Here is a 15,453-nt window from a genome sequence, read left to right on the forward strand (position 1 = left end):
CTGGAAGAATTGAGTAACGTATATATCCGGCCCACCATATTCAACTGGTGCGAACAAAAGATGTGTATCAGGTTTACATGAGTTTTCGTAATTTTAAATGAAATTTTGATTTTATTTTTGACGTTTTGCTAAATTTTTTGAGTTCCATGGCATTGAATCGTTGACTCAAAGTGCAATAGGTTTCCTAATGAGCATTAAGTGAACCTATCTAGAGCTTTGAGAGGACAGCTAATGGCTGTTAAGACTTTAAAAATGATTTTCAAGAGTTTTTTTTTACATTAACCGATCATAGACTTATTTTCGTGAACTGAAAGTCAACCTCAGTAATGAAAGGACCCTTTTTTTTCTACGGCAAGCAAATTATTCTGGGTTGCGATTTTTATCTTCTAACTATTTTCTTATATGACTCCAATGCCACAAGATTTCAAAAAATTTTTTGGATATTTTTGTATTTTTGGTTCCTCTTGAAATCTTATTACAATATCCTGATACTGATCTCCCATTGGCTTAGAGAAGACGTCCAATTGATCATGGAGAGAAAAAATTATGGTTTAAATGGCTTCCACACTTTCTTCTCGCAGTTTTCCACTGAATTTTTGGTTTTTGCCTGTATTTGTTGTTTTCATAGTCATAAGACTTATTGTGATGTTCTATTGACTACATCGGCATGAAACAGATCCTACTCCTCCAATGGAGGCAGAATTGAACGTATTTTTTAACTTCCGCTGTAGGCTAATGAATTTAATGTCTGTTACAACTTTAAAAATGATTTTTCTTTTTTTCGAGAAATATTTTAAAATTACACGTTCTTAATCTCATTTTTCGTGAGTCAGACTCAGAAATGACTGGACCCCTCTTCCTTTCTACTTCAAACAAAGTTAATCTTGTTAGCTGTTTTATCTTCTATTGGAATTCGATTAACGACTTTTCTTTATTTTAAAAAACAAAATTTGGACAATTTTTTTTCGTAATTTTGGTTTCCTTCTAGAATCTTAACACATTATCCTAATGTTGATAGTTGCATTGGCTTAGAGAAGACGTTGAAGGGATCATAAACAAAGATTTCAGAGAAAAGTTTATGGTTTTGATTGGCTTCGACAATTTGATCTCGCACTTTTCGCCATAATTTCTGGATTTTCTCTGTATGTGTTGCTATTTTCATAGTCAATGACTTATTGTAATGGCTTATTGATGACATATGAATGACAAACTTTCTTGTTGTCTCATGGAGGCATTACTTAGCGTATTTATTAGCTTCCGTTGAAAGCTCTTGAAATCAATGGCGTTGATAATACGGGATTTCTCAAAAATTTTGTGGTTCTAATGTCTTTGTTCTTGTTTGTTGATTTATTAGAGAAGAACCCAATTACTGTTAAAAAAAAATTTGGAAGTAGAAAATTTACTTACATAAAAGGTCATTTCGACACTTTTCTTGCTCAATTTTATTTGAATTTGCTGTTTTTGCCTGTTTTTTTAACCTTTAGGTAGCCGTAAAATGCTGACCGGTCTCATAAGCTGTTAATTGAGGTTTGAATGAAACATGTTACCCAAGGCAGTCAGGTTATAGTGAAAAGTCCTGAATTTTATGATAAGATACGTTTTCAAGATTTTTAAGGATTTTCAATTTTTTTCATATTTTTTTGTTTTTTGGTCAACTTGTAATTTTTTCTCATGATTTATAGGTCCCATACAAATCGTTTTATTTTAAAAAATAACTAGTTTATTTATAATATGAGTTAACTGATGTTTTGTTTGTTGGATAATATGCGTTTTGAAAAAATGTGAGTGGTGTAATTCTGTTTTGTTTTCTCATCCTTTAGCACAATCGCGTAATAACCGATCCCAATGATCTTCAAATGTGGCCCAATTGAACTTATTTATTCATTTAGTATAATTTTAGCTAAATTAGTATGAATAGAAATTGAAATAAAATTACCTTATTTTCAGATAACAGCTAATGATTTTAATGGCTTCACTAGTTTGTGTTTTCGCAATATTTGTAGTTTATAGAGTTTATCTGCATCTTTAGTCCGTTCCTATGGCTTAGGCTAACCAAAGATGACTTTTTTGAATTTCGCCTCATTTTTTTGTTTTTTTTGTCAACTTGTTACCTAGTCTTATTAAGGAAAAATCCCATCAGCTGTGTACTTAGGAAAAAGCAAATTTGTGTAGTTAGGGTTTGTCTGATTGTAATTTGACGTTGTTACTAGGTGCTTTTAAATTTTAGATATTGAGTTTTTAGCGTGAAATTTTTGTTTTTTCTTTTTTGATGTTGTTTTTTTTCTCATTGTCTTTATAATGGCAGACCTATTTGTAATGAGGCATGTAATTATTTAATTCAATCATTAGTTTGTTTGCTGTGTAACGATTTTTTTAAACTCAAACATCTATTTTGATTATCTCTTTGTCAAAAATGTAAGTCAAAAGACAGTTAAGTCAAAAATGTAGATGAGCGCGGATCGGAATATCATGTGCGAACGCACAGTAGCGAGCCTCCTTGTCGATTAAAGTATTCGAGAGAAAACACAAGCCCAAATCAACGATGTTAAACTCAATAAAATTGGCACACAACGAACTGAAGACAGCAAAGGTGTCTTTTTAAAGACAAGACTACACTTACACGCGCGTTTTATTCAAGCGCTTGTACAAAAGTTTGATTTAAGTGCGCATAATTTTGGACGAAGATGTTTACGAGCTATAACGACAGTTGAGCTTCAAAATGAGAGCACAAAACGAATTTTTGACTGTTTCAATAAAATTAAGAGGGTTGCAAAGTGAACTATATCGGGTAAAAAAGAAGTAGTCACTGAAACAATGAGTCAGAGAGACATATCTCAGAATATTCTGACAGCAATCCAGGGATACAGATGCTGGAATCCGATTTATGAGGATACATAAAGTGCCAGAAGTCAAAGGTATTTATCGCAACATTGTATTAAGTTTCAATAAACCTGGGAAAAGTCGCTGCAATATTTCGTCAACGCATGAAGAATTGCTCCGAACGACATTTTATTAGCTAGCCTTGATCTACTAGATGGGTTAATAGACGCAATTTATAGATCGTCAGATGAAGTAGTCGATTTGACAGCTAAAAATAGATTGATGTCTTGCAATTAGAAGTTCCTGAAAAAGGGTGGAAGCTGTTTGAAGTAATCTTTTCCAACGTTCAATCATTCAATCAATTCTGTCCTTTTTATATGACAAATAGCGACGCGTCTTTTGGGCACAAAAATAAAAGTTTGTGCAAACTGTGCTTTAATTGCGAATGCAATTGATAATAAAAATCATAAAAATCAGCTCTTTTTTTACCGCAGAGGTGGGAAATACAACTTTTACGAGTTTGACTTCATAATCACCAGAAAATTATAGGAAGCTATTTTTTCACCCAGTCATTCAATACATTTTCTCTCAAAACGTTGCATTTAGATAGAAGAAGAAGTTGATAGGAAAAAATAACCAGAAGCATTGTTTTGAAGCATTACCGGAAGACCTGAAACCCATCAACAGCACAGAAAAAAACTGCAACACAAAACGTTTTTTGGTACTTGGAGTCCAATGAGCTATTACCTCTTATGGCGGTCAAGCACTCGAAAAATTAAGTCAATAGTTGAAGCGCCAATATAAAAGACAAGGGTTCTGAGACCTGATATCTTTTCTGTTTGACCCAATCGACTTGTTTACTTTTTTCACTGTTCAAAAACGCCCATTTCTGAAAAATAAACCGGACTTCTGTTCTCACAAGTTTGAAGTCAGTTTATGATATACTAGACCTTATGATAATTGGAATGACTTTTGAATTTTGGAAGCGATCAGTGTCTAAACAACAATGTTCGAAACAAATTGTCAAAACGCTTTTTTTTATTCAACAACCAAAGTATGATTTTCATTTTTCTTGTATATATAAGGAAAGTTTACGTTCATAAGAGGTCATTATAGTCTTATAACGTATTCCAGCAGTACAAAAACTTTATTTCTAGGAAATTTGGAGGTCTTTTACTTTGAAAAAGAGGAAAACCTCATATTCTTTGTTCTATAATAAAGTAAATAATCACAAGCACGTGAATGTGTCTACTCGGCATGAAACTTACTTCCTTAGCGGTATCTTACAATAGCCAAAAACTAAAGTTAAAGGAAATGTGATATATCGCGAAGATCAGAACTTAGAGTTTAAGTTAAAACTTTGATATAAACAAAACGATCTTACTGGATGTTGGTGAAGTAAATTTATTGCATAATGGCTACTAAATTAAGCCGAATGTTTGCCTCAAATTTGTTCACACCCCGAGTTTATCAGTGTACATAAACCATAAATTTGAGCGATTAGTTCGACCTTACCACTATTAGTGATGGCCATAAACCAATTCGTTGATCCTACTTGTAGATAGACATGACACGTTCTCAGCTGGGGGAAAATGTGTTAAGTGCATTAAATTGCAATAAAACTTGCCATACACGGCAAGGGAAAAACGTGTTCATACTCAAGGTGTAAATTACCCTATATCAGTTTTTCTATATCGGGAGAACAAAGAGTAAAGCGCAAAAAACTGCACTAAAAGTTGCCAATATACAGCAAGGGGAAAAATTTGTTCATAAGTAAGGTCTAAATTACTCAATATCAGTTTATCTATATTTAGACGGTTCTGTAAATTTTTATACTGGTAGCAACCATAAATATATGTGAATTTTTGTACTTTTAGGCCATTTTGAATTCAATTATTAAAGTAATAAAACTCTTGCTACTCGTGCTCAAGGCCACGACAATGGTTTCCAAACCACCGGCCGACAAATTTTGGATATGCACAACACTTAAACCTATACTGCGTGAAATGTTTCTTTTGTGGCAAAATGTCGCGCAGAGAAGAAAGAAGACAAACTCAACACCGACGGTACAATTTTGGACCTACAAGTAACGAATATCTCTCTTAGTAAGTGTGGACAAGACGCACTTCTCAAACTTAGGGGCCTTATGAGCCCTGAAAGACCACTAGACGCTCCTTTTGAAGAGATTAGAGTAGTAATTCAAAACTATTTTTCTCCCAAGGAATGAAGCACGCTATTGTGAGTTTCCGACACTATAAACAGTGACCAACCCCGAGGAGGACTTGGTAAAAAAAATGTTTATCTCAGGTTTGAGAGACCCTGAGGCAAAGTTAAGACTATCAGATGGCATCACAACTAAACCAACGATGACTATTTCCAAAATGACACAAAACCTACAGCTCTGAAGTCAAGCAATGACTTTTTTATTTTCTTCAACAGGAAATAAACCGGTTATAGTGAAGGAAGAAGTGGGATACAACTTCAAAAAGACCTTCAGGAAACCGAGTGAACCGTTCACTGGTAGTAAAGGAAATAGTCACTTGTTTAATAGATTTGGAGGTAAGCACACAGTAGCAAGCCCAGTCGGGCTTTGAACAAGAAATGTAAGACCTGCGAAAGTGTGGGGAACTTAGCGCAAATGTGCAAGTAAAACTGAGCATAAGTCAGGTAAATTTGACCAGCACAACAAATTCTGCGTGGAACATTGTAAGTCAATCAAATCAATTTCTTCCGAAATGGAGATGGGAATATACTACAAAGAGTAAACGTGTTTAATATGTCAGCGACATGAAAGTACATTACAGTAAGCGATCAAAAAATAAAAAGGCAAGCTGATACCGGTGCTGATAGAACTGTTATATCATCATTCATTCGGACTGAGCTTGGTAAACCTCAGTTAGAGGGGAAAATCAGACGTCTTGAAGTGTACAATGGTCGTCAATTGACGCTTCTGGGATTACTAACATGTGATGAATGGAACGGAAGTGTTTATTGGCAACAACAACTTGCAGTTGTACATTCTGACTAAAACTTGGACTACTTGGGAGCGACATACTAACCCAAGAAGGCATCAACACGGTGTGCAATGAAAAATTACCTGCAGTCAAATGATACAAAGCGCACGTGAAAGTCGTACGGGATATCAGCAAATGTTCTGCAAGGCTAGAAAGACACCTCTACCTCTACAAGCCAGGGTCAAAGAAAAACTTGAAACGATGGCGCGACAGGTCATCCTGGAGCCAGTGCAATTTGGTTGGGTCACAAATGCATCCCCAATAGTTTGTCAGTGGAAGAAAACTGGAGCACTAAAGCTATGCGTGGACTTGAAATTTCACATCAACGGCAAAGTTATGTACGAAGATTATCCAATCCCGAAATTTGAGGCCACATTCCATAATCTCCATGGGGCCTCTTACTTTTCATACTTTAGAAGAAATTACTTATCAGACGCATATTATCAATTTGAATTGGACGAGGATGCAAAAGAAATATTTACAATTAACACATCGTAAGGATTGCTCGAGATGTTCAGGCCTCCTCGTTGCTTGAAGAATTCTTTTTATATCTTCCAGAATTACAACGAGTCAACTCTTAAAAGAATCAAGGGTGTGGTCATATTGCAAGATGATGTACCGTTATATGAAACAACAAAGGAGCAATAAAAAAACGAGTGCTTGCGGTCAAAAGTCGACTACGTGAGAAAATTTTCACCATCAATGAAAAGAAACCTAACTCTCAATCAGTCTCAAGCGTTAGTTTTCTTGGTAACTCAGTTTAATTGGAAGGAATAGCACCTGATCCTAAACTTGTTGGGAAAATCAAAGATGCAAAACCACCATCAAATATGAAAAAACTAGGGCCCTTCGTCAGCCTAGCGAGTTTTTTTGGACGAATAATACCAGCTTTCGATAAAAAACAATTACTTCTTAACGAAAGAAGAACCGAACGCTTTCGAAATTTAATAAAATGAGATATGTGCTAACCCAATTGTTCAAGCTTACAGTTGGACGATCAAGAGAGACACCCGGGTAAGAATGCAACTGAAACAGCAGTCCGAAAGATAGCCTGGTGGCCCGGCATCAGTCAGGATGTTCTTCGATGAGTTAGTAAGTGTAAAGAAGAACAAGAAAGCAGGCCCCGCCTAGTGAAAACAGTATCTAGTTGGCCAGAAGCAGAACTTTTGGATGGACTCCATGTAGACTGCGGTTACGTCAAGGACCAAAAAATATCTTAGTGATAGTAGACGCGGAATCAGGTTAAATAGAAGCGTTCCCTGCGAGAAATAGAACTTCACAAACAGTGAAGGTGTACTTGAGTCAAAATCTTTGCAAGATTTGGTATGCCAAAAACGTTAGTATCAGACAATGGTCCCGAGTTTGTGCTATGACCTAAAACAGTGGGATGAATCACTGGGGATTAAAAAAATGAAGTTACGCATTTGCCATCCACGAGCAAATGGACTTGCCAAGCGAGCGGTCCAAACAGTGAAGCAGGCTATTCAAGCCTGGAGTAAAAATCTGAATGTGTCATTTGGCACTTTCCTTCAGAGAATTTTGATGACACATCGGATTTCCAAGACGCAGGCAAAACTCCAGTGAAACTAGTATTAGGACGCAAAGTGGGACTTCCAGCAGTCACTGACTTTGATCGGTGTGCGCGAGTCCTCTTTAAGTCAACGAGGAGATCACTAACAGTTCCTGCTACCTTCATTATACGCAAAGAAATGAATACTTCATTCATCCAGCCAGAGATTTCAAACAAGGCAGAGCTTTTTAGCGATAACCGAATTGCACGACTGGAACCTGATAACATCAAGACTGAATCCATAGATCAGCAATCTACTGACTCACCATCCGAGAGCAGTAGGGGCAATATAGACGTGGCATCACCCAACTCCAAGAAAAAAACAAACAGAAAGATTTGGAGAAGCTATTCCTGCAAATTTGCTTAAAAGAGGAGGGAGGATGTGATATATCGTGAAGATCAGAACATAGAGTTTAAGTTAAAACTTCGATATAAACAAAACTGTCCGACCTTATGTTGGTGAAATAGATTTATTGAACAATGGGCACTAAAATAAAGCGAATCGTTGCTTCAAATTTGCGTATACCACAAGTTTATCAGTGTACATAAAACATAAAATTGAGCGATTAATTCGACCTTCCCACCATCAGTGATGACCATGAACCAACTCGATGATACTCCCTTTAGATACCAATGACACGTTCTCAGGTTACGAGAACAATGTGTTAAGTGCAAAAAACTGCACTAATACTTGCCATATACGGCAAAGGGAAAGACTTGTTCATACTTAAAGTGGAAGTTACCCATTATCAGTTTATCTATATCTAGACGGTTCTCTAAATTTTCGTACTGATAGAGAATAAAAATACCTGTGAATTTTGTTCTTTTAGGCCATTTTGAATTCAATTATTAAAATGATAAAATTCTTGTTACTCGTGCTCGAGACCACGACAGGAAAATTGATTCACTTTACATTATAACATGGCATTGCTAGTTAACTCTTGTCCTTGAAGATTGCTTCTTAGGGGCGCTTTGTAGCGTTCCACTATTATTGAGTTTCCAATGCAAACTATAAAGAAAATAGTTTATATAGTAACTTTGTATTTATGAATCTTGGCAACCAAAGCAAGATCATATATGGTTCTTAGATCATACATAGGGTTCCTACATAGGGTAAATAGATCATACATGATTCTTACCAGTCATCATATATTCTTAATAACCATTGTAGGATCATGCTAAGAAGTCTTATTTGGAACCATATATGATCTTGTATAATTAGCAAAAATATTGCCCCGGGTTACCAGTTGCCAAAATCAAGAAGCGCGAAAATGATCAAATGGTCATTTTCCATTGAGTGGGAAGCTCGACAAGTGATTTAAAAAGCTTGAGAAAAAAGACTCACTGGAACCACTATTTACAAATTCAGCGCCTATTTTGGGTCGCGGGTAAACGGCCAGCGTGTCCAAATGTGAGCCATACTTCGATTTGAGTCAAGCAAAACTCTCTTAATAGCCGATTTCTGTCTGGAGCGTAGTGTTTTGATATCATACTATGTCTATTTAATAAGTACAGGGTTCAAGTGAAGTAGAGTAGGTTTGGTGTGTTCAGGTGACTTTGACGTGTTTGACTCGAGTGAAATGTGGATGGAGGATGTTGATGAGAAGTCTACAGACACTGCCAAGATATTCGGAGAGGACATGGCCATCCTGTACAAAGACTCCACCGACTTCTTTCAAGAAAACACCCAACAATCAGGTCTCAAGTCTCTTTGTCTCCTTTTTTGATTCTCCATTTTGCCTCCCAGTTTGTTACACTTTAGCAATTATACAAAACAGGCTACTGCAAATAATATGCATTAATCAATAAGATTGTCGGGTGAGGGAGAATTGGAGGATAGTACAGGGAGCGGTTAGTATTGCAGACATAGTTGACCTGATCTCAGCATCGCAAAACGCACGTTCAAGTTCCCGGGTCGAGGTTTGGGCAAAAAATAATGTAAGATTAGCGGTGAATAGCGGTGAAAAAAAGTTTTTTCACCGCAAAGCGCCCGCATCTTTTAGCGTTCAATGCGTTCATAGCGGTGAATTTTTGCAAGATTAGCGATTAATTTAGCGGTGAATTTTTGTAAGATTAGCGATTTTAGCGGTGAAAACTTTTTTTTCACCGCTTCGTGGTAGCGCTGAAAAATTTTTTTTCACCGCATTATGCTAGTAGCGGTGAAAACTTTTTTTTCACCGCTTAAGCGGTGAAAAAAAAGTTTTCAGCGCTACGAGCAGAAAGCGGTGAAAAAAAATTTTTCAGCGCTACCGTTAGAATGCGGTGAAAAAAAATTTTTAAGCGCTACCACGACTCGGGGTTTTCAAAGCAACATCATTTTTTTTTTACATTACCTGAACCAGCACCTTTTTACTCAAATTCACCGCAAATCTTACATCTTTTAGCGATTTTTAGCGGTGACACCTCGACCCGGGTTGTTTAAATATGCCAAATCAATTTGTTTAAATTGTTTAAATCTCCAAGTTGCCAGTCTTCAAATGCCAGATTTTCCTATAAACAGAGCTCAATTTCAAATCTTGTAACGTTGAGTGTTTTGCTGAACTTTTTATAGAAAAAGAGCATTTTTTGTGAATTATTTGAACTAATGGGCTTCAACTGATATTCGACTGGGTTTAAATTATTATAGTTTAAACACTGCTCAATCTCCAGTATTAAAAATTTTACAAAAATTGAAAGTTTTCTCAACGTGGATTTGATGCAAACTATTTTAAATTTAGAACTAAAAATGATCGCTGAAAGAGTACATACTTTTTTATTTATGCTCTTTATTTATTTTCGGCTGCCTGTCTTCTTTGTTGAAAATAGCCTTTGTGCCACTGTTTCCTTTAATGTAAATTTGAACTGGCTTCACTTCCAATTTCCAATTTCAATTCCAATTTGATTTGATTTTGGTTTTTTGACCGTTTCTTTAACAAAAAGATAAAACCCTGCCTTTCGCATTTTTGCTGGGTTTAATAATTAAGTAGCAAGGTGACAAAAGTATGCTAATATACTAAGTTTTTTATTGTTCCGACCTCACTTGTGGGGCGGAGGAACTATATACTCAAATGGGTTTTTTTTGTTGTTCAGACAATTTTGCCGATCGATATATTCATCGGAAAGAAATGTGAGTAGTATCATTAAAAAGCTCGTTCAGCGTAGAATTAGGAATTAAAAAGAAAAATTTGAATTTCGTTTTTTTCCGAGGAGTTATCATGATTTAAAGTTTTGCGTGAACACAGGATTTGTTCACTTTTAGTTCATGATTTTGTTCATTTTTAGCTTAATTTTCGTTCAAATTAAGATTTTTTCTATTAAAATCTCAATTCAAGAATACATTTCACGGTACTAAATGAAACATTTTTCACTCTTAAAAGACAAAGCGCGACAAAAATGCTAGTTTTGGTCTCAAGGTTAAGTTTACTATAAAAAGATCTCGAATACTCTTTGAGAGCTGATTTTTTAGAAAACTTTTTGCTTTTTTTGTTTCTTTTTGAATCACTTTAAGACTAGTCACCTTCCATATCAGCATTTTTTTAATGACGATTCTCACATAGAGTCAAAGAAGTCCAATGACCAAAATTATCGTTTTTGAGGGATCGCAATTGTTTTCTTTTGTCTTCTACTCTGAACGTGACTTATAATGAAATTTTAATTTTCTTTTCAAGATTTTACTAAACTTTTGAAGTCCTATAGAATAGACTCCTTGACTAAAATTGCAATAGGATCCTTAATGAGGTTGAAATGAACCTATCTAGTGCTTATGCCGTTAAGACATTCAAAATAGTTTTTCGAATTTTTTTTGAACATTAACCGATCTTGTATTTTTTATATCTATGTCTTTTTCATTAATGACAGGACCTCCTTCTTTTCTACTGCAACCAAAATTAATCTGTATAGCAATTTTGAAGACTAACTATCGGTTTTAGGACTTCATAATTGTCTTTTAATTTGCTTAATTTTTCCTCATTGTTTTGGTTCCTTGTGAAATATTATACCATTATCATAATACTGATAGTTCTTATTGCTTAGAATAAGCGGTCAATGGATCATCGAGAAAGTTTTAAGAGAAAAACTTATGGTTTAAATGGCCTAGCCAATTTCTTCTCGCACTTTTCTATTGAGTTTCTGGTTTTGCCAGTAATTGTTGTTATTTTTATAACCATTGACTTATTGTGATGTCTTATTGAGGACTTATGAATAACAAACATCAAAGTCTTCCCATCGAGGCGTCACTGAGCGTATTTTTTTATTTTCTTTGAAAGCTATTGATTTTAATGGCGTTGATATAACGTGTTCTTCGTAAAACGTTCGTGATTTTGATATATTTGTTCATATTTGTTGATTTTCTGACGTCATTTTCTTTAAACGAAGAAGCATTCCATTACTGTTAACAAATAATTGAAAATAGAATTTTTTACTGAAAAGCTCACTTTTTAATGGCTCAGACACTTTTAATTCTCTTTTTTTTTCACTTCGCTGTTTTGACTGTTTTTTATTGTTTTTGTAGTCGTAAAACGCTGAGAGGTCTCATAATCTTCTGATCGAAGTTTGAATCAACGATATAACTCAATGCAGTCAGTTCACAATGAATAGCCTCAAGGTTATGGTATCATAGGTTTTCAGTTTTTTTTTAGTTTTTCACTTTTTGTTGTTCTTTTCTAGAAGGAAGTTTTTTAGCAAATTCGCGTAATAACAGATTCCAATGATATTCGAAAAAGGACCAAGTGAACTTATTTATTCATTCAGTATAATTTTAGCTGATTTAGTGTAGATAATAACTGGAGTTAGAGAAACAATATTCAGATAAAGCTAATGATTTTAATGGCTTCGTTAATTTGTGTTTGCGCAATTTGTTTTTTCAGTTTTTTTACAACTTTAATTCGTTCCTATGACTTGGTCTGAACGAACACAGGTCCTTTTGATTTCGAAATGATTTTTTTGGTTTTGAAATTTTATCAAGACTTTTTTTGTTAAGAGCCAAGGGTTTTTGGGACGCATAAAGCTATGAAACGTTTTTAAAAATGTTCATTGATTTTTGAACTTCGCCTCAACATTCTTTTGTCTACTTGCTATTTAGTCCCATTAAGAAAAAATCCCATCTGCTGTGTAGTTAAGAAAGAGTAATTTTGTGTAGCTAAGGTTCTATCTGATTGCATTTTGACATTGTTACAAGGTGTTTTGAAATCTAGATATTGAGTTTCGCCGTGAAATTTTGTTTTGCTGATTTTGTTGTTTTTCTTCTCGTAGTCTTTTCAATGGAAGATCTCGTGAGCGCTTTAGTGAGGCATGGCGTTATGTAATTCAATAAGTAGTTTGGATGTGTAATGATTTTTTTTAGCTCAAACATATATTTTTGATTATCTCTTCATTTGTTGAGAATTAAGTCAAAAATGTAGATGAGCTCGAGTCGGAACAGCATGTGCAAACGCAAATTAACGAGCCTCCTTGTTTGTTTCAAAGATTCTATGTTCCACAATTTGTCAGGGTTTTGTTTTAAAACTGCTCATGCTATTTAAGTTTTGAGCTTTTTTGAGACTTTCTTTCTGAAGTGAGAACCAGGATGCCCAAAAATTCTATTCACCACTGAACTGGACGGCTCTTTGCAAGCATGATTTTTTTTGCATTTTTTGCGTGAATTGTACTACTGAAAAGGTATTTATGATGATAAAATTCATGTTTTCAATTGAGATTTCAATTGAGATTTAATATTCTAACCTGTGAATAATTTAATAGTGAACCAAATGACAACAGAACAGAGTTGATAGAGTGAAATTGCGAAAATTGTATAATTTCTCTTTTTTAAATCTCAATTCGTTTTTTTCTGAGCTCTTATACCACCGTTTTGAGAAAAAATTCTCGTCTACTGTTGTATAAGAAATCAGAAAACTCAAATTGAGGTTAAAGAATATGTGAAAATCTACAATTTTTGCGATTTCACTCTATCATCTCTATTCTGGAGTCATTTGGTTGCTTGAATGTTCCATAAATGTTCCTGTATAACTTTAACAAAATTGTGCTCAGAATAAATGCTTTTCATCACAGTTGGCCGGTTCATCACTTCTTAGTAGTCATACAAGGATCATATATGATGTCATACAAATCATAACCTATATCCTAGTACGATCCTTGTATTACTACAAAGAAATCATATATTATCCTAGTGTAAATACCAAGAATCATGCATCTCTTTTCCATAAATTTTAACCAATTATGTCATTTAAATTTTTCATTCGACTAGGACTCACTTTTGTGATTCCCTGGCATCACTTTATGATCCGCCAAAAGCCCCAAACGTACAATATCATTTGCAAATTTGGGCAAACAATTAAAGAGAAAGTCCAAATAGTTGTGATATTCTCTGAAGCCAGCTTATACCTATAACTGCTCATATATAAAATTTTGCAGATTACATCAAATTCGTTTTCTGAATATATTTAAGTTGGAAAGTTATTCTTTTAGCCCACACAAATAATCAAATGTGAAATGCAAATGCGATATAATAATTTATTATGTCCTCTGATATGACCTAGTATGACTACTAAGAATTGTGTATGATGAGCAACCCGGATGGGTATTTAGAAAACTAAATAATTTTTGATAACCAATTTATATTGGCCTAGAAGCATAATTCTGAAGTTTGTAATGGTACTGTTTTTTTGTGTTTGTGTGCCAGTTGAGGAATTGCAGAACATGATGGACAGCTTCCAGGAGATGAGTGATAAGTTAAACGATGACGTGTGGAGCAACTGGGATGACAAATTCAAGGTAAGATGGCTACATTTCGAATCAAACTTTATATGAACAGTTTAAAATTTATGTCTCAAATCAAGAAAATAAGCAAATCTATTCTGTTTCGCCAAGCCCCAACCCCCCCCCCCCGCCCCAGTGTTTTTACGCCCCCACCCCCTAGATTAAACTTAATGTCAAATTTGCATTTATTTGTAAAGAAATTTGTAAACTTTGTAAAATAATGCATTAATTTTACAAATATTTGCAAAGAGGTCTGAATATTTGTTTCCCTTATCGTAATTAGTTGGCCTTGTAGGTTGATTTTACCACCCACAGCGTTTACTAGGTGTACTTTAAACATTTTTCAATAGGATTTATCAATATCCGATAAATGGTTAGGAAAATAATCCACATTGCTAAATTAAGCAGAGCTCGACCGGAACGAACTTGGCAGATCGTTTGCAATTTTTTGCAATTTTAACATTATTTTGCAAAACTTTGCATATTTGAGCTTGTGAAGAGATAATTTGCAAATTCTTACAAATTTGGCATTATCGGGCAAAAATTTGCAAATGTTTGCATATTTGGCATTAGTTTTGAACTAGCGGAGTTACAGATTATTTGTTGCTATATAGCACGTTACTATATAAAAAAATAGAACGTGCGCTTGGGGGGTGTAAAAAATACAAGCTCACTAAGCTGAGGGGGGGGGGACAGAATACCCCAGTGATTCTGGAATTTTTATCGTGTAAAATCTGATAAGATGCTGATCAAAAATTTTATCTGGTCTTACATGATAATAATTCTGCCCTACGTGAACGTTAATCGTGTAAGAGCTGATAAGATACTTATCAAATTGTTTAGGAAAATAATTCAATTCTGCTGAATTGTTATCTTATAAGATCTGTTAAGTGTCTTATCAGATCTTACATGATTAAAGATTACGCAGGGCAGAATTTTTATCGTGAAAGATCTGATAAGACATGTTTTAATGGTTTCAATATAACCGCATAACGTAGTCAAAATCCTATGAAATTTTAAAAAAATAATCGGTCAACTAACCAATTATGAAAAAAATCAAAAAACCTGTTGATTCTATTTTTGCGGCAGTTTATTTGTGAGTCTTAACTAGGTACTATGGCTAAACTTAGCAGTCTGAGATTTTTCAGCCTAGTTTGATATTCACCGCTTCGGAGAAAGCCCCTGACACCCAAATAACCTTTTATATAATATCTTATCAATCTCAATAGACAATATAAGACACTTTTCTCTTTGTTGCTCTGACACTTAAGTGTTGCATGCTGCAGCTTTTTGTCTACTGCTTATAACCTTTTTTAT

At 34.7% G+C, this 15,453-nt stretch overlaps 1 protein-coding gene across 1 annotated transcript in view; it reads left to right on the plus strand.

Moving 5' to 3' along the window:
* LOC142346272 (uncharacterized) overlaps window positions 1-15,453 on the plus strand; it is an 87,035-nt gene that overhangs the window by 31,062 nt on the left and 40,520 nt on the right. The window contains exons 3-4 of the mRNA XM_075398786.1: window positions 8,956-9,102; window positions 14,060-14,151. Of these exons, the coding sequence (XP_075254901.1) occupies window positions 8,956-9,102; window positions 14,060-14,151 (239 nt within the window). The remainder of the gene's footprint in view (window positions 1-8,955; window positions 9,103-14,059; window positions 14,152-15,453) is intronic.

This window comes from Convolutriloba macropyga, chromosome 9 (genome assembly GCF_964194025.1).
Source record: "Convolutriloba macropyga chromosome 9, txConMacr16.3, whole genome shotgun sequence".
Lineage (NCBI taxonomy): Eukaryota > Metazoa > Xenacoelomorpha > Acoela > Convolutidae > Convolutriloba > Convolutriloba macropyga.